At 36.7% G+C, this 19500-nt stretch overlaps 1 protein-coding gene across 2 annotated transcripts in view; it reads left to right on the top strand.

The window, feature by feature from the left end:
- AKR1D1 (aldo-keto reductase family 1 member D1) overlaps window positions 1-17577 on the top strand; it is a gene marked incomplete at both ends in the record, with an annotated part of 31886 nt that extends 14309 nt beyond the window's left edge. The window contains 6 exons of one of the 2 annotated variants that reach the window (XM_079711294.1): window positions 1647-1724; window positions 5458-5580; window positions 10970-11079; window positions 11774-11939; window positions 14882-14964; window positions 17535-17577. In XM_079711294.1, coding sequence (XP_079567420.1) covers window positions 1647-1724; window positions 5458-5580; window positions 10970-11079; window positions 11774-11939; window positions 14882-14964; window positions 17535-17577 — 603 coding nt within the window. The remainder of the gene's footprint in view (window positions 1-1646; window positions 1725-5457; window positions 5581-10969; window positions 11080-11773; window positions 11940-14881; window positions 14965-17534) is intronic. The other variant, XM_079711295.1, reaches the window with a different exon arrangement.
- Between the last annotated feature and the right edge of the window lie 1923 nt (window positions 17578-19500).

The following is a 19500-nucleotide window of genomic DNA, read 5'->3' on the forward strand; positions in this document are numbered from 1 at the left end:
AGTAAGTGTTCATAATGGAGACATAAAGCCATTTCAGGTCAGAAGTAAAATTAGGAAATGCAAAAAGCAAGAAATATAGAGGGAGTCTGGAGTGGAAATAAGCCTCATAAGTGTTGAGAAGGTCAAAGGTCTTAGAAATCAGAGACAACCAGGGCAGTTAATATGAATGATTACATGGCTTTGAGGAGAAAGGAGTCCTTTTCCTGCTCTCAGTGAAATAGAAGAAAATTGAGGTGAAATTATCTTTGCTAAAGAGGGCATGGAGAAATTGTTGTCACCAGGTGGAAGTTTCATTCAGGTGAGATGGCAGAGCGAAAAATTAAGGAAAAATTTTAAGAATATAATGGATTTTATCCAATTGCTTGATTTTCAACAACAAAAAATTCCTATTATCAAGGTCTACAAAGACTTCTATGCCACCAACCAAATCCAGAAGACACTTTGTCCTCATATTTTATTTGATCTCTTTCAGCACAGTTGACTACTGCCTCCTTCTTTAAACATTTTCATCTCATGGCTTCTATGATATCACCCTCTGGTGATTCTTTGACAGCTTCTTCTCTGCTAAACTCCAAATGTTTTGCCCAGTGCTTTATCCTCAATATTCTTGTCTTACTGAGCCATACTCTCTCTATAGGTGATTTCATCCAGTTGCATGGATTGAATACCATTTTATATGCTGAGGACTCCCAAATTTTATCTGTACCCATGACCTCTCTCTGAGCCACTCTCTGAGACGTCTCTGTTCTCTTCAAATATCCACTTGACTGTCTAACAGTCATTTCAAACTCAAACTATCCAAAACAAAACTCTCAATTCCTTGTCCAACCTCAGGAAATGATTACCACCATTCACTCAAGGAATCTAGAAATCATCTTTTATTTCTATCCCATTTCCAAGCCCATAAGAGATGGGTCCCATTTTTAAATATAGCAAAAAAGGAGAAATCTGAAAGACAATTTCCACACCATAGTCAATCTTCATTGGGAAAGTATCATCCAAAAGTTAGAGGAGGAGGTTTGACACTTACATAGTGTATGAGGCAGAAAAAAAGATGCTGAACTCCTGGAGGGCCCAAAAAGGGAAAGAAAAGAACCATGGGGCGATTAGCCAGACCTGAGAAGTAATGTGCTGTGCATTTCCCTTATACTTAAGGAACATTGCATTCATCAACTATACTTAGCTGAAGAATTTCCTCCTCTCAGCCTTAGTGATGACCTTTGGTTTCTTATAAGAGTAAGAAATTTGCTGTCCTCAACTTTGGCCAGGATAGACTATCCAAACACTGAGTCTAAAAGTCCTAATTCTCAACTTTTACTTTTCTTTAATGAGAAATTTTATCATTAAGAGAGAACTTCATGGCTTAAGAACAACAATAATCTGTCAATAAATAAAGAATAATGAATGCTGGGGTGAGAGAATGAGACTAATGTGTCATATATGTTGGACAAATGAATTTCTGGACAGCTCCACAGGGGGAGGGGAAAAAAAAAATATATATATATATATATATATATATATATCTTGAATTGGTTTCCCAGGGCCCGGGTATATTGGAATACTGACAACTTAAATTCCATCGTTTCAATCCCCAGATATAAATAAAGTTAACTACACTTTTTCTTTTTCTTTTTCTTTTTTAACAGCCTGGGGATGAATTCTATCCTAGAGATGAAAATGGCAAATGGTTATATCACAAGTCAAATCTGTGTGCCACTTGGGAGGTAAGTTCAAGTGGGCCTCTTATGTTAAAAGACTACATTTTTAAATTGTGATCTGATTATTCCTATTCGATTTACGGAGAGTTGCAACCTTTACTCCCAATGAAAAGTAGTAGTCAGGTATTTCTAACCACGAGCAAAGATGTATAAAATCTCCACTTCTGGGTGCTGAAAAATGTTTGATTTTGCTTTGATGGAAGAGAAGAATGCCAAAGATAAGGAAGAGAGAAGTGTGGGAGGAAAAAGAAAGTAAAGGAAATAAGTTCTACTGTAACAGTAAATAAAAATATATAAATGAGATAAACTCATGAATTTTTTGTTTCTCAAATTGAATGTTTAAAAATCAGTAATATGATGTCTAAAAGAAACAAATGTAAAATAATATATGAAAAACTGAAAAATAATTCTGGTTCCATTTCTGAGCAGGCTGCTGGCTCTTTCCCCAAGATTATAAGAGTGAGAAACTAGGGGAAAATAATGAGAAAACCCTTATGGATTTAGGTGGGAGGCAGGTACAGATATTTTGAACTGGTTCGTTTATGAGGTAATACAGAAGCTTTTACCTAGAGTGAAAGGCAACTCAGCAACCAGTAAGATAATATAGGAGAGGAACTATCGGAGTTATTTTTGCTCTTATTTCTCTCTTGCTATAGCCTTGGGACACACTCCACACATGTAGACACTTAGGACTCATGTTCAGATGTCTTCAGGAATCAAGTCAGAGCAGCACTGAAATCTTGCACTTGTGAGAAGCTGATAAAAACATAAGTCTCTGCCTGACCTCTGGCAGTTGTTTCCTACCTCTCCCAGTTCAAACTCCAAAGGCTGGAAGTGATACCCTAATGATCATCTCATTCTAATAGACTTCCCCCTGTTTAGGGTACAGCTGAGGATCTGAACTGTGGCTTGTTTTGAGGGGTGAGGCAGCACTGACTGTGTTTTCTACTGTCTGGGGCTCTCCACCCGAAAGACCATACGCTCACTCCTGACCTCATTGGAGGTGACTAGGATTGGAGTCTGGCACTCTCCTCTAAGGGACTGCCTCACAGTGTACCTAATATCCTCAGGAGAAAATGAGCTCAGAGCCCAAAATAACAAGGCATTTCTTTCACAAGGAAACAACATATCTCAATTACATATCGCAATAAAAACAGAACAGAGGACCAAGAACTTTTTAATTAGCCAATTAATATATTCAAGGAGATAAAAGAAAGATATCAGCAATATGAAATAAGAACAAAAAAACATTTTTTTAAAACAAGAAAAAATAATAATTACTAAAAATAAAAACAGTGCAGTAGATGGGATAAGAATAGAATGGGTACAGATAAGGAAAAAATGATCAGCTTAAAAGATCAGAATGAGGAAATCTCCCAATTGAAGAAGGAAAGGACAAGAAAAAATTTTAAATGTGAAATATGAAAAGCTAAGAGATGTAAATCATAAAATTAGAATTTCCAGTATCCACAAAATAGAAGTCTTAGAAAAAAAGAAAGAAGAAAAAAGAAAAGGAAGTAATAATTGAAGAAAAAACCCAGAGATATTGAAAAGGCATGAATTACCAAAGAGGAAAGAGAAAGAAACCCATACCTGGATGCTTTATAGTGAAATTTCAGGATGTCAAACATAAAGAGAAAATGTTAAAACTTCCAGAGTACAGCAAACAAGCCAGTAAAGGAGACAAAATGAAATAATAAAAAATAATCAGTCCAAGAGAAGGCAGGAAAACAAGAAAAAAGGGGAAATGAATAGATGGGAAAAACAGAAAATAAGTAGCAAGATGGGGGATTTAAATTCAGTGGTGTCAGTAATCACAGTGTATGTAAAGAGCCTAAACAACCCAGTTAAAATGCAGAGGTTGTCAGAATGGATAAAAAGCAAAACGCTACTATATATTATATACAAGAAACTCATTTTAAATAATAAGACACGCAACTAAGCCCATGCGCCACAACTACTGAGCCTGCGCTCTAGAGCGCACACGCCACAACTACTGAGCCTGTGTGCTGCAACTACTGAAGCCTGCATACCTAGAGCCCATGCTCAGCAACAAGAGAAAGCCACCACAATGAGAAGCCTGCACACCACAACGAAGAGTAGCCCCTGCTCACCACAACTAAAGAAAGCCTGCACACAGCAACAGAGACCCAACGCAGCCAAAAATTTAAAAAATAATAAATAAATAATAAGATACAAATAGGTTGAAAGTAAAAGGTTAAAAACAAAAGTAAAAGGCTAGAATAAGATGTACTAGGCTGACAGTAATCAAAAGAGAGCTGGAGTAACGATTTTAATATCAACAAAAATTTCAGAGCAAAGAGTGTTACCAGGGATAAGGAATTTTGTTTTATAATAATAAAGGGTTCAATCCTAAACATCTATGCACCTAATAACAGAACTCCAAAATACATGAAGCAAAACTAAGAGAACTGAAAAGAAAAAAAGAATAATCCACAATTCTAGTCAGAGATTTCAAAACCTCTCTCTCGATAATTGAGATAATAAGTAGACAGAAAGTCTATAGAATACAGGAGACTTAAACTTTATCAAACAACTTGACCTAATTGACATTTATAGAATACTTTTCCAAAATATAACAGAATGCTATTTTTCAAGTGCACATGGAATACTTCACAAAATAGTTCATTTTCTGAGATATAAAACAGATCTCAATACATTTAAAAATATTCTTCATGCAAAGTAGGCTGTCTGATGACATTGGAATTAAATTTGAGTCAGTAACAAAAATATATCTGAAAAATCATCATATATTTGGAAACTAAGAAGATATGTGTAAATAACCCGTAAGATAAAGAAAAAATAACAAAGTCTGAATCTATATGTACTCTATATGCTAGCAGCACACAATTGGAAATGGAATTTTTTAAAAACAATGTTAAATATTTAGAGATAAATTTAACAAAATCTATGCAAGACATATAGGTAAAACTACCATATTTTACTGAGAGGATTTTTTTTTAATTTGCATAAATGGAGAGCTGTATCTTGTTCTTTGATGGAAAGATTGAATACAGATAAATTGTTAATTCTCCCCTAATTCATGGATAGATTCAGTGCAATCCCAATGACTATCCCAAAGGAAATTGAAAAGCTGATTCTAAAATGTATAGGGAAGTGCAAAAATCATAATGATAAAGATTTAATTTACTAAGAAGATATATCAATCTTAAACACATATGTACCAAATAAAATATCTTCCAAATATATAAAGCAAAAATTGATAGAATACAGAAAGACACTGGTAAATCCACTGTTACAGTGGGAGATTTCTGTTATATTTCTCTAAATTATTGAAAAGCCAGGAAAAGCTAGACCTAATCTTCTATATAATGCGTGTGTATGTGAGAAAGAGAAACAATAAGGATCTGTATCCAAAAATAGGAGAATATACATTTTCCACACATACCAGACACATAAAAATTTTCAGGTACTATACCATAAAGAAAACCTCAACAAATTTTAAGAAATAAGATCATTATTATCATGCTGGTATACGTTATGAAAATACAAGGGGAAGATATGATATACAACATTTCCCCAAAATCATTCAATTACAGAATTCCTGCCTATCTCCTTCACTTTTCTTTAGTTCACAGATTGCCTATTAATATACCCAGGGACTTTACTTTTTAAAGAATTCACAGTCACCTTTATAAATGTTTGTTCTTGCTTGTGTTAAGGTTTCTTTCTTGACCCGTTGGCTTTTACCCTACAGGCTTTAGAAGCTTGCAAAGATGCTGGCTTGGTGAAATCCCTCGGTGTATCCAATTTTAACCGTAGGCAGCTGGAGCTTATTCTGAACAAACCAGGACTTAAGCATAAGCCAGTCAGCAACCAGGTACAGCTTGACAAGGGGAGGGAGGTGAGGGGGAGTGTGGGGATTGGGGAATGTGGGAGAATCCATTACTTAACAGAAAGAATCCTGGACTAGGAGTCAGGAAGTCTTGTGGTCACTTTACGTATATCTCATCATTAGACCATGGGCAAGTCAATTTACGTCTCTTAAGAAAAAAGATTTGAAAGTTCAAATCCAAAAAGTAACCCAAACTTTTTCTGAAGAAAAATAATAATGTAGGGGAACAAAACCTACCAGATATTGACACACAGAGTATTTAAAATAATGTAAGATTAGCACAAGAACCAACATACAAATAAGTAGAAAATAAGAAATACCTTAGAAACTGTCTCAAATAAAATAAAAACTTAATGTAAAATAAAATAGCACAAACTAATGACAAAGGAATTGATTTTTCAGTAAATAGTGTGGGGAAAATTGATAGTTATATAGTAACAAATATAGATCTTTGCCTCATGTGATACTCCAAAGTGTCCCTTGATCAGGAGTTAAAGAAGAAACAAGAAATTATTTGTGAATACTACAAAAGAATTTTAGTTTTCTGGAGCTATGGATAGAAAGGGAAGCCATGGGAAAATTATAAAGAAAACCAATACATGTAATAGTATAAAAATGTTAAACACTAAAAATATTAGAAACAAAGAGCAAACAAAATTAGATGATTATATTTAAAAATATAATAGAAAAAGGGGATAATGTCCTTATGAATTAAAAGCCTAATAAAAATCAATGAGAAAAATACTAAGGCTCAAAAGAAATGAACAGAAAGTCACAGAAGACAGATTGCAAGACTGGTAAACATATGAAAAATATTTAGCTGCTCTAGTAATTACGGAAATTTAAATTTATGTGTAATTTTGTATTGTGTATCAAATTAGCAAAGTTTCTGTTTTATTTTTTAACATAGTGTTCCATGTAAGCAAGTGATGGAGTGCTGGCAAATGCAAATTGGTTCAACCTTCCTGAAAAGCAATTTTGCAATAAGTAGCAAGAGCCTTAAAAAGTGTTTAGTTTTCAATTTCTAGGAATCCATCCTTGTGAAAAAAAATCAGAACACCCATATGTGTGTTTGTCACAGCACTTTATGTGTGTGTTTGTCGCAGCACTGTTTATCATGGCAAAAAAAAAAAAAAAAACACCAAAAAGGAAACAACATAAATATGAAAAATTCATGGAATGTTTACATAAACTTTAAAACATTTATAATATGTGAAATCTTAACAAAAAATGTTCTTGAATCACTCTTGAGGTAAAGAGAAATGGCCACGATATTAAGGGGAAAGACCAGGATACAAAACGTAATACAGTATGAAGGCGATTATATTATTTAAAAAGTGCAAATATTGGAAAGAAATATATCAAAATGCTAACCGTGGCTATCTCTGGCTGTGAATTTTACAAGTAAATTCTGTTTTCTTCTTTATGCTTTTCTGTATTTCAAGTCTTCTGCAGTGAGCATATATTACTCTTATAATCACAACAAAATATTATTGTTAAATGGGGATATGACATCCTCTTCCCCCTACTTCATAAAACATTAAGAAGCTGCACTAAAAAATGCTCTTGGAACTGGTAAATATTCACAAACTTGGATTATGGTGGACTTGTTTGTTGAATTCATTGTTATTAGAAACTCAAAAGGATTCATAACAGACAAAATGAATTACCTACATCATGACAGTAGCCCACAGCTAAATAGAAGTGCTGCCATATTTAGAAGTACCACTTCCAAACTGATACCTCAGCTAGTGCTATATCATATACTCTCAGGAACAGAGAGCAACAACCTTTGCCTTCCTCATTGATCTCAATCCATCCCTTTATTCCTAACCAATCCCCTACCCAGCATATCCTTCACATCTCCTTCCTGCACCCCTAAGAACAATATTTTGTTCTAAAAATGTTGAAGTGACAAGCAGCTTTCTTCTTACAAATGCACAGAGACAGATGGTGATTTCAACCTGAGAATGAAAAATAGTGAAAATTTGACAGTGTGTTTCCTCATGCCAAGGAGGAAATACCCTGATCTGTTGGCACAAGAATGTCAATCAGCTTCACAAATATACCCTGAAAGAGAAGCAAGGCTTGTTGGAAGATCATAGCCTGAACCTATTCATGTGTCCTGTGGTGTCTGAAAGCAGAATATGTCAAAACTCTAGAGCTGGCATAGATCAAAGTGCAGGTCTCCCAGCCACCAGCCATGACCCTATGCCCTGGTAGGACCATCTCTACTCCAGAGATACAAAATGAGCAGCTTTCAACCCAGGAATACGGTGAGCATATTTTGGGCATTAGACAGAGTGGACACATTTCATGTGCAAGGGATACATACCTGAAGGCCTTGCCTGATTCAAAATTCACGTATTTCAAAACGAATTTTCCCATTAGACTAAATCTAACATAAAATTTGCAAATTTTTGTATTTTTCATTGACTTCATGAACAAATTGACATAGAATATAACCTCACTCTATACTCATTCTCAGAGCCTAAGCAATCCAAGATTCCTTAGTACTCCCTATGATGTCCATCTGAAGCAATATCCCTCCAGGCTCCGCCCCTGGCATAGACTGTCTGAAAGCCTTCCTAGCGTCATACAGTGCTCTCCCAGCCCAGGTCAAAGGGGACTGTGGATCTATCTCAAGCCATTTAATCTCATACAAAGTTCCAACACCTAACTCTAGGAATGAAGGAAAGAAGGGAGGCAAGGAAGGACGGAGGGAAGGAAAGAAGAAGGGAAGGAGTCAGGAAACTTCCCACATTCTTCCGTTTTTCCTGATCCTATTCACCATGCCTAACTCACAGGTGTCCTGACACAGAAATTAGTAAATATTTGTTGAGTGACTTCATTAATGGAATGAAAATTCAATGCAGTTTTTCATGGAAAGACAGAAGAGGTTGGGTTAATTAATGAAAGGACTTTTGGTATTTTCCTTCATGGATTCTGTCCAGCTTCTTAACTTCACCCTGTGAGATTTTGATATCTAAAACTACAGCATTACCAAAGGGTGTTGTAAAACCCCGGACACACCAAGACGCTGACAACTTACATCAGTTTTACATAGCAAACAAGGAAAAGTAAATACTGCAGCTCCACTGGCTCATTCACAAAGGGCTCTAAGCAGTCTCTAGCAAAGAAGGAAGGCAAGTGTGCTTAGGTACCCTTCTCCTTAGAAATAAGGATGACATCAAGGCCCTGCAGCATCAGGAACCATCACCACCCTCTACCTTAAACTGAGCATCCGGTCCCAGCCAGAAGTGACCAGCTGTACCCCATATGAAGCCCAGCCTACAACAGTCTGCAGCATCAAGAGTGACGTTTCCTAAGGTCTGGCTTTGTCCTCTCTGTATAACTCTTGTTTTCACTCATTCAACAAATGGTCATCAAGCACCTGCCTTAGGCCAGGCACTGTGCTAGGTTCTAGGCATGCAAAAGTGACCAAAGACAGATATAGTCCTTGCTCTCGTGGATCAGACATTAATGAAGTCAGGAAAGTTATATGTAATTGGAAACTGAGACAGATGCTCTGAAGAGAAGGAATGTGACTCTCTGAGGTCATACGCACTTGGGTCATGTTAGCCTACCCACTCCCACCCCCACCCTCACTTCCATCCCTAGAATTCCCTTCACTGAGTGGTCCTTTAGCAATATGCCCTCAAGTTTTTTATCAAAAAACTATCTATGCAAAGATCTTTGTTATATTACATATTATATTATATATTTGAGTTTATATTACATTAAATCAAATTTTTGTTGAGTACGGGTTTCTAGTATGTTGCCCAATGCAACTTTCTGTAAACTCCTGAATTTGTTCATAGAATGGATATTCACATACCTGTTTGTTTTATTTTTTAATTGTATTAGCCTTATTATGTATACATTTTGTGTTATATATATATATATATACACACACACACATACAAATATACACACATATATATGTATATAGGTAAATACACATGCTATATACACATGTGCATATACATATTTAGGCCAGAGACCATAACAGCACTCCAACTGATTATAAAGGAGTCCCTGTGGGGAAAATTAAATGTGTTCGGAGCAAGCAGGCAGGCATGAAAGTAAGGAATTCACACTTAGTCTTTAAGCAATGACGTGACATGATAAAAAAAAAAAAATTTGTTTGAAAAGATTAGTGTACCAATAAGATGGAAAATAAGAAAGAGACCAAAGGGGGAGAGTGATGCTAGGAGTGGGAGAGGGTAAGGGAAAGAAATACAGTCCACCCTCCATATCCATGGATGCAGAACCCGCAAATATAGAGGGCCCACTGTACTACACCATTTCATAGAATGGACTTGAGCATCTGCGGATTTTGGTGTTTGCTGGGGTGGGGGGTGTGTTCTGGAACCAATCCTACGTGAATACCTAGGGACTACTGTACTATGGACACTGTGTGTCACTTTTTAGAATTAAAAAATGTTCCCAAGTGGGGGAGAAAACAAAAGTGTCTTAGGGAAAAGGAGGGATCAAGATTATGAGGGGGCAGGGGAAAAAGAAGAAATGGGAGAAACTGACAAGGGGGAAAAAAAAGTTTATCAAATTAGAGAAAGGAAAGAAGACCCACCTCTGAGAGCTCCAGTTTACCTTTCCACTTCATCAATAGCATTTTCTTGTGCCTTCTAGAAATGTAACTTGTCAAGTATTTAATACTTTAGATAGTGGAAATAATAATTATATACTTAAAATATTTTAATTAAGACTTGGTTGATTTTAATTAAAAAGAAAGCAAACACGTAGGTCAAAAACTACCATAGTGTTTGAGAAGAAACTTCGAGAACTTTTGTTGACACATGTATTTTTAGTGCAGGAATCCTGTCAATACGATACAGAAAATGAAACTAGGCCTACACTTGGTGGTGTAAAGAACTCTCCACCAAGAAGACAAAATTCATCTGTAAATTTAGTTTTATACACACTCTATCTCTTGTGAAAATATTCTTAGATGTTTGATAGTGAGGGTCAGAGGGCTTCTGCAACATGTCACTCCTATTTACCAAGACTGTAATGTGAACCTTGAGACTGTGTGTTTGTTACGGAAACTTGTATTTGCTAGAATATTTACTATAAATAATGGAGCCTGTTCACTTAAAGTTTTAAACTGATAGCTGTAAAAATTGAAGGTGTCCCCCGATTATTTTAGGATTAACCCACAGATGGTGACCTCCCTAACCTTGTTTTAATTCATCTCACCGATATATAAACAATGTAAACTTCCTCGTTGGGAAAACTATTTACGATGTGCCTTGCCATCCAGAATACTTTTCAATCGATTTTGTTGCAGAACTTTTTACAAACTATATAAAATTGCCCTTAATTCTGTACTCTGCTCTCCAATGCAACCACATAGGTTGAATGCCATCCATATTTCACCCAGCCAAAACTCTTGAAATTTTGCCAACAACATGACATTGTCATTATTGCCTACAGCCCTTTGGGGACCTCTAGGAATCCGTCCTGGTAAGTAATGCTGTCTGTCTCCTCAGGAAGTATATTTCCTTGGTGTAGAGTATGAGGCTAATGTAAATTGCTTGACTGAAATGACTCTATTGAGCTGTGTGATCTTAAGGAAGTAATTTCTTCAAGTCCTTCTCCACATATGCAAATGAGAGCTAACAAAACCTTCCTCACTGAGGTGTTGTAATAATTGATTAGCCTCTACCTGTGGAAGTGCCTACCAGTACCTTATTATTTGACAAAGAGTCTCTATGGCCATATTCCGAAATTTTTTAATTTTTTAAATCTCTGTATTCAGTGGCAACACTTCTACTGTGATGCATTCCACAGACTTAAGTAGAAAGTTTTCTACTCTAAGATGATTCCAAGAGTTGTGCCTTTGTTTCTTCTACTTCAGTCTTCTTGCCTTCCCCTGTATGCCTACTTCCAACCCCGTTCCCTCTATAAGATCCATCAAAGCAATATTATTTACCGCCTGGAAGAGGCAGCTCTGTGAATCTGCCTGTCTTGATCTTCCCATACTAAGAGCAAGTCTTCTGAATACTCTGCACTCAGAGAAGTTGGTTACAGGTGACCTGAAGTGTTCTGGATAGGTTACCAGGTGAATGGGGGTCAGAGGACGAGGGTGATTGGTCAACCACTGGTTCTCATTACTCGGACTAAATATGATGCATGTTTCGATTTTTTTTTTTTAAAGGGTGAATGTGTCTTCCCCACCTTTGTTAAAGGATGCACTTCTAAACTCACTGGGGAAAAAATACAATAAGACAGCAGCTCAAGTTGTTTTGCGTTTCAACATCCAGCGAGGAGTGGTTGTCATTCCTAAAAGCTTTAACCCTGAAAGGATCAAAGAAAACTTTCAAGTAAGAGAACTGCTTCTGGAAATGTAAAAAGTAGGGTATTTTTTTTTTTTTTAGAGAGAATTTTGTGTTCAGATTAATAAGAAAGTTGCAATGCCTTCATATGTTATTTTATACCTGCTCCCCGACCCCCTCCGCCCATACCTGGATTTAATTTTAGCTGAATTTGAGACAATTCCTAGTAATTCAGGGATTTCTTTGCTGCTTATAGGCTATCTAGCTCCCTTATTTCTTCTGTTTCCTTACCTATTGACTCTGGACACTACCTACTCCCTTCCCCACCAGCACAGCAGGAATAGAAGGTATTAAATTTGAAATTCGTAACAGTCAACTTTCCACCTTCTTAATGGCTCTGGAAAAAGTTGGGGACAAATTTGGAAATTATTGAAGTGGATCATTTAGACTTCATAAATGCCAACCCCCTTTATTTCCTCTATAAGTAATCTGTAATCAGCATTATAAATTATAGGTGAGAAAAGAGGCCACTAGACAATGGAGTGATTAGTTTACTGTGCTACTTCCAAAGAATAAACTGCTAGGTAAATGCAGCCATAGAAAAGTACCATGTAGTTAATCAGTTAATAATTTAAATTTCAAAAGTAAGTTGTTTTTTGTCTTACTCATAATTAAAGATAAAAATGAGATAGTATTTATCCCCTCAGATAGGAAAATAATCAGAATGTTAACAGTGTGTGGGAAAACAGGCAGTTTCATATAATACTATTAGAAACATAAATTGATGTAAGATTTGGAGAAGGATGTCATTTTTCCAGATCCATCAAAATTCAAACATACATGTCCATTGGCCCAACAATCTTTTTCCCATAGATGTATTTGCATATTCATGCACACATATACAGATGTTTATTACAGCACACTTTATCAGCTAAAAAAAACTGGAAACAATTTTCAATAGGATATTGTAAAACAAATTATGATATATTTGTACAATGAAACAGTATATAGGTATTCTTATTTATTTTTCTTTTGTAACAGAACTCTACTGAGGTGTAATTGAAATGCAATGAGCTGAACATAAAGTATAAAATTGGAAAAGTTTTGACATATGTACACACCCATGAAACCATCACCACAATCAAGATAATGAACATATCCAGCACCTCCAATAGTCTCTTCATGCCCTTTTATAATCTATCCCTCCCGGTCCCCAATCCCAAGCAAGCACTGATTTGCTTTCTATCCCTATAGGCTAGTTTGCATTTCCTAGAATTTCAGATAAATGAATTCACACAGTATGTGTGCTTCTATATCCATTTTTAAATAATAAAGTGAAAATATAAGTACTGACATGGGAAGACATCCATGATATTAGACAATTATCTTCAGAGCTTTTTTGCTACCACATGAAGGAATGGAATTCAAACTTACCAAAGAAAAAGAGACATAATTTATTGGCTCTCATAACTGGAAAGTCCATGGGTAGGTCAGACATGACTGGACACAGGTATTCTAATGATTTATAAAAGGATTGAGTTCTTCCCACCCCCTTTCTCCAGATGGTGACACACACAGATTAATATGGGTTAATCTGTTACCCACATTTAGTAAAGATGATCACAGATAAAGGCTTCTGTCTCTGTCAATCCCTGCTTGTCCTCTTATGGGTCATTGGCTACTCCCATAATAATCACTGTGTCTAATGAACAAGATACTTTGATTGGTCCCCTGGGCTACATCCCTATTCTTGTGCTGAAGGAGGTGAGGTCATGTGACAAATAGCCCTATTAGGTGCGGGAAGGTATTAAAGAAAAAGGAAGCTTGTAAGGATTTCTTTTATAAGTGGTTCATTCATGACTGTTTTTATGTTTTAACAAATTTCCTTCTACAATCTCATAACTCCAATTCTTGGATAATAAGTAATCAAAGGAAAGAATGCTCTGAAAAGACCACTTGAAAACAATCCTTGGGGGAATGACTAAGTAAATCGTATTACATCTATACTACGGATATAGTGGTTAAATAAATAAAGTCAGTCTATGTATTTTGACAGAAAAGATCACCAAGACATATTATGTGAATGAGATAAAGTTGCAGAATAATAGAAATATGATACAATTATTGCATTTTGCTCTTGCTGTGTTGAATGTCTGGAAGGAATCTGTGGGAAGGGGAATAGGACTGGGGTGGTGGGTATCAAGAGGCACTTTTGTTTCTTTTACTCCATAAAGGTCCATGTATTTCTGTAGTGTTTCATTTCTTTACAAAAAGCATATATTCATGTATTACTTTTACAATTAAAATTTATTCATGTAAATTACTAAATTAAAAGTTAAGGGATAGAAAGATAAAATAATAAGAGAAATTATAAACAAATCAACTGTTAAAAATATAAATAAGCTAAAATAAACTATTAAAATGTTCATAAAGGACAATCATAAAACCAATGTACAAACTGTACAAGCTAAGAAAAAAACAAAACAATGAAAAAGTAACTAGAATTAAAAGGTAGATAAAGAGACATTAAAAATGACAAGAGAAAGGATTAAGATGATGAACCAAAGCAAATTAAAGGTTAAAAAAAACACATAAGCAAATTTAGAGACTAGGGAATATTTTTGTTAAAAAAAAAAAAAAGTGCACGAAGGCCATAGTCCAGAATCAAAGGTTCAGCATCTTATACCAAAATAATAAGAATTCTTCACTTTTAGATTTTTAGGAGATGTTCTGAATGTGTATTGTTTCAGAACATTTGAAACTTCTTGCAAGATGTCCCCAGCAGGATTGTCTTAAAGACAAAGGGCAGAAAGAATTCCACCTCCACATGAGTGGGGTGGCCCCCCTGCACTAGCCCAACTCCTCTAAGACATTTGCAGAGATGTTCATAAATCTTTGAAGGGCTCCCACTGCTGGCCTCACTCCCTGATCCCAAGCTTGACCCATCTTCTACTATTACAAATGTCTGTTTTTTGTTTCTGTTATTTCAGATCTTTGACTTTTCTCTCACTGAAGAAGAAATGAAGGACATTGAAGGCCTGAATAAAAATGTCCGCTTCGTGGAAATGCTCATGTGAGTTCTGGGGGATCATTAATCAGGTTCTGCGCAGTGATGTTGGATTGTCAAGCGTCAACCAACAGGCTCTCATGAACTGGGACCATGTCCATGGAAGGCACAAGGGTAAAGGCTGGTGGGCAGCATATTCTGAATTAGGAACTTCCCACAAACCTACATTTTTGTTTAAAAGAATATTTCTGGGGCTTCCCTGATGGCGCAGTGGTTGAGAGTCCGCCTGCTGATGCAGGGGACATGGGTTCGTGTCCTGGTCTGGGAAGATCCCACATGCCGCGGAGCGGCTGGGCCCATGAGCCATGGCCGCTAAGCCTGTGCGTCTGGAGCCTGTGCTCCACAATGGGAGAGGCCACAACAGTGAGAGGCCTGCGTACCGCAAAAAAAAAAAAAAAAGTTTCTGACATTTATGACATTCCCATTGGTTAGGTTAAGGCATCAAAGGCTAAAAACATTGAGGAGAATTAAATCAGTTTTCGTTATGTTAATACAACATCAGCACAGATATGCAAACAACATACTTATTTCTTCCTTAGAAATCAAAGTGGGCACAAATTAGAGCAAAGCTGTCAACAAGAACAATTCCTGGGAGAGAGGCATTAGAGTGTAGTAGAAAGAGCACCAGGTTGAGTTTTAGACAAATGTTTGCCTATAAGATTTGGAGCTTCTGGCTTCACCTATTGTCTGACTTCCCACAAGCAAAATTCCTTCGAAGTGTTGCCAAATTTAACTATCAACTGAAGTAACCCTTTATTCTCTGAATATTACAGAGCCTTAAAAATAAAAAAAAAGAATATAGTTCATGTATATATACACACGTATATATTTGTATACATACATACCCACATTTTTTCTTCTTACTCATTCTTCATTAGTATTTCCAGTTCTTGAAATCACCTGGATAGTATTCTTCTTTTCACAATCTTCTCTTTAAGTGAGCATTTAGAAAATGCTCATTAAGATGTTCGTATAGTTTGGGCGCTTATCTTATTGGTCCCACTATTTTTCATGAGTCAGAAAGTGTGGACTATGCTAACACTGAATTTCGGAATCAATTTCTGAATTAATAAACAGCTTTCTAATGTGAATTTTCCAGGGGGAAAAACTATTTGAAATCAAGAAGCACCTCCTAGCCTCAAGAACATAAAACTAAACACAAACACAGAACTAACACTTACACGTTAATTAACAGCTCTTGAAGATAAACTATTTCTATTGAATAAATATCATTAAATTAAAAAGAAATAGTAAGAGATAGCCAATCCACCAATGTGCTGTTTTGTTTTTTTTTTTTACAGTTGGTTGGTGACATGATTTGGTTTGACATTTGACAATTTATTTATTTATTTATTTATTTATTCATTCATTCATTCATTCATTCATTCATTTATGGCTGTGTTGGGTTCTCGTTGCTGCACACGGGCTTCCTCTAGTTGCAGTGAGCAGAGGCTACTCTTCGTTGCGGTGCGTGGGCTTCTCATTGCAGTGGCTTCTCTTGTTGCAGAGCGTGGGCTCTAGGCGCACAGGCTTCAGTAGTTGTGGCACGTGGGCTCAGAAATTGTGGTTCACAGGCTCTAGAGCACAGGCTCAGTAGTTGTGGCACACGGGCTTAGTTGCTCCATGGCATGTGAGATCTTCCCGGACCAGGGCTCCAACCCATGTCCCCTGCATTGGCAGGCAGATTCTTAACCACTGCACCACCAGAGAAGCCTGACATTTGACATTTTTAATACCTAATTCTAGCAACACTGGGAAAATAACTCATTGCATCAGGAAATAACTAGAAAAATCAGCAAGGAGAAACAAAGATTAGGCCCCATTGATCAAAAAAATGTATCATTTAGGGATGCTGGGCCAAGGTTCTTCTGCTTTTCATCCGGCTGATCCTTGAGAGCCTTCTTTGGTTTTGTTTTATATTTTGATTTAAAGCTCGTAGTACTTGCAGAGAACTAAATCTTAGGTGTGCTTCAGTACAGGCACACACACACTCCAGTCCTCTTATAGACTGTTTCACCATATTTATTTAAGAGATAGATTCATCATTATCATCACCGTCATCGTCATAATGGAAACTTACTCTGCTGGTCATCAACTTTCTAAATCTCAGACTTTCAACTCTCAGGAGGCCTAGTGATAGGGGCAAGTAAAAACTCTGAGAAGAGACTGACACTGATTCATAATAGAGTTTTGAAGAGAAATGCTTATGTGGTTTATTGAAATGGGAGGCAGTTTATATCAAAAGAGCAGAAGGAGGAAGAAGTTGGGACAAAGTGTGTAAGTAGGCAGGTATTGCTCACCTCCTGTGCTTTTGTTCTAAGAAAATGTTAATGTGGAGACAACTAGCCTTCCCCCCCAATCCCCCCACCCCACACTTACACCCAGGGTGCTGTCTGGGGCTTCAGTCAAAGGTGCTGGCTTGAGGGGAAATGGGAGGAGAATGGGCACGAAACAGAAATGGAATGAGTAAGAGAAAGAGGGAATGGTCGGTGAAGTTAGCAAAGGATGCTGGTAACACATACAGCCATGCAGCATTTGAAGTGAACTTTTTCCCTTTGGGGGGATTGTTTTGGCAGGTGGTGTGACCATCCTGAATACCCATTTCATGATGAATACTGACTTCAGAGAGCTCCGCAACAGATATTTTCCCTCCTATATGTGCCAGGACTTTGGGCTGGGTGGTTCCTCCAGCTATGGAAGTCAAAGGAGTTTACTATCCTCAGATGAAATGGTGATGGAGACACACTTAACTTTTGTGTAGTGTAAGTGACTTTGACTTAGCTATGTGGGGGGAAAAATAGGTTTAAATCTGTTGAAATAACTTGGAACTTATCAGCTAATATTTTATTAAATCAATGTCTTCTGGGTTTCAGAAAGAAAAATATTAGGCTTTAGAAAAGACTTCAAAGGCAACATATGAAGATAAATAACACATGAATTTGGATACTGCTGCCATGGGTAGTCTGAGTTCTTTAGCAGTTAACAGGGCAACAGCAAGGATGGAGAGCTGGACCATGCCAATGTGCTGGCAGTGGTCTTCATGGTTTGGACCATTGACTGTAATACAGACACAGCCAAGGTAAGATCCACACATGCATTATTAACAGGGAAGTGATTTGCTTCACCTTGAGTAGAGAGAGAGGGCTAAGTATAGAAAAGTCTTACTACAGAGCTAATTAAACACCACAGCGGTCAACAAAGCCATACTGATTTGGTTGTTGTTTGTTTCCATCCAATGTGTGTTCGTGTAGCTTTTATCCAGCTTGAAAGATGGATAATTGCTTGTTCTCTCTTGCATGCTTTAAAGGGCCTGAGCTTCAGTAAGCTAGTGATCCATGCTAACACTGCCTGCCACTCTTGCCCCCATTCATTATATGACCACCATTATGCAAAGTGGCTTGAGACAACCTGCATACCCTGTATTGTAAAATAGTCCACAGACCATTATTTCAAAAGGAGGCGTATAAAAAGGAAGCTTTAGGAAACATATTGAAAGAAGTTTTATAGAATCATTAGACTTAAGACTTTGGAAGTGATTGGGATAACTGAATTTTGCGAAAGTAGCAAGTTCAAAAGAACACTGATAATTTTACTATATGTAAATTTTTTAAGTGAATAAAAAGATTATTAGAATTCCAGAGTAGAGATGTACCTATTTTCAATCCAGCCAGAGTAATATATTTTATTCATTCATATTAAGTCACTCTCACAGGGCAAGAGAGCGCTTCAAGACTTCAAAACATCAAAACAAACTTATGTTTGTCCAAGATCAATTGCTTATAATCTTCCATGATCTGAAAACACACATTTCTGAGAAATTACCATTTTAAAAAACTGATCTCTACTTATTGTTTCCAATAATTCTAATATGAATACTTACAATGCTATTCTCTGGAAAATATCTCATTCACAAGAAATAATAAAAATGATGATTTATTCTACCACATGAATCTCCATTTTGTTGCTTGGGGTGGGGGGAATCATCTGAATTCATTTAAATTAGAGACCTTTGGTTGAATTCCTACTGTACATTTAGCACTGGGAAGATAGGGAAGATAGGAAGAAAAGGGAGTATCATAATGAAAGAACAGAAACTCAAGTCCTGACCTCTACTGTCAAAACTCTTCAAAATATTTCAGGGGGCTGGCGTGGAAGAAGGACCACACCTATCAAACCATTTTTTAAAGACAGGCATTGGAAAAGAGTCCCACTATTTGTCAGGGGAAATGTATACATGTATTTCTAAAGATTGGAAGAGGGGAATTCTCTCTTAGTCTTAACAGAAATGGAGGAAAAAGAGTTGGAGACAGAAAACAGAAGGTCAGGGAAGAGTGGTGGTCTGCATGAGTTTCTGCATGTCACTTCTCCCTTCACTCTCATTCCTCTCAAGCTTCCCAACTATTTTGGGATAAATGGTAGCCCCCCAAATTCATATGTTGAAGTACTAGCCCGTAGTACCTCAGAACGTAACCTTATTTGGACATAGGGTCATTGCATATGCAATTAGGTAAGACGAAGTCATACTGGAGTATGGTAGACGCT

The sequence above is a fragment of the Hyperoodon ampullatus genome, assembly GCF_949752795.1.
Source record: "Hyperoodon ampullatus genome assembly, chromosome: 9".
Taxonomy (NCBI): domain Eukaryota; kingdom Metazoa; phylum Chordata; class Mammalia; order Artiodactyla; family Ziphiidae; genus Hyperoodon; species Hyperoodon ampullatus.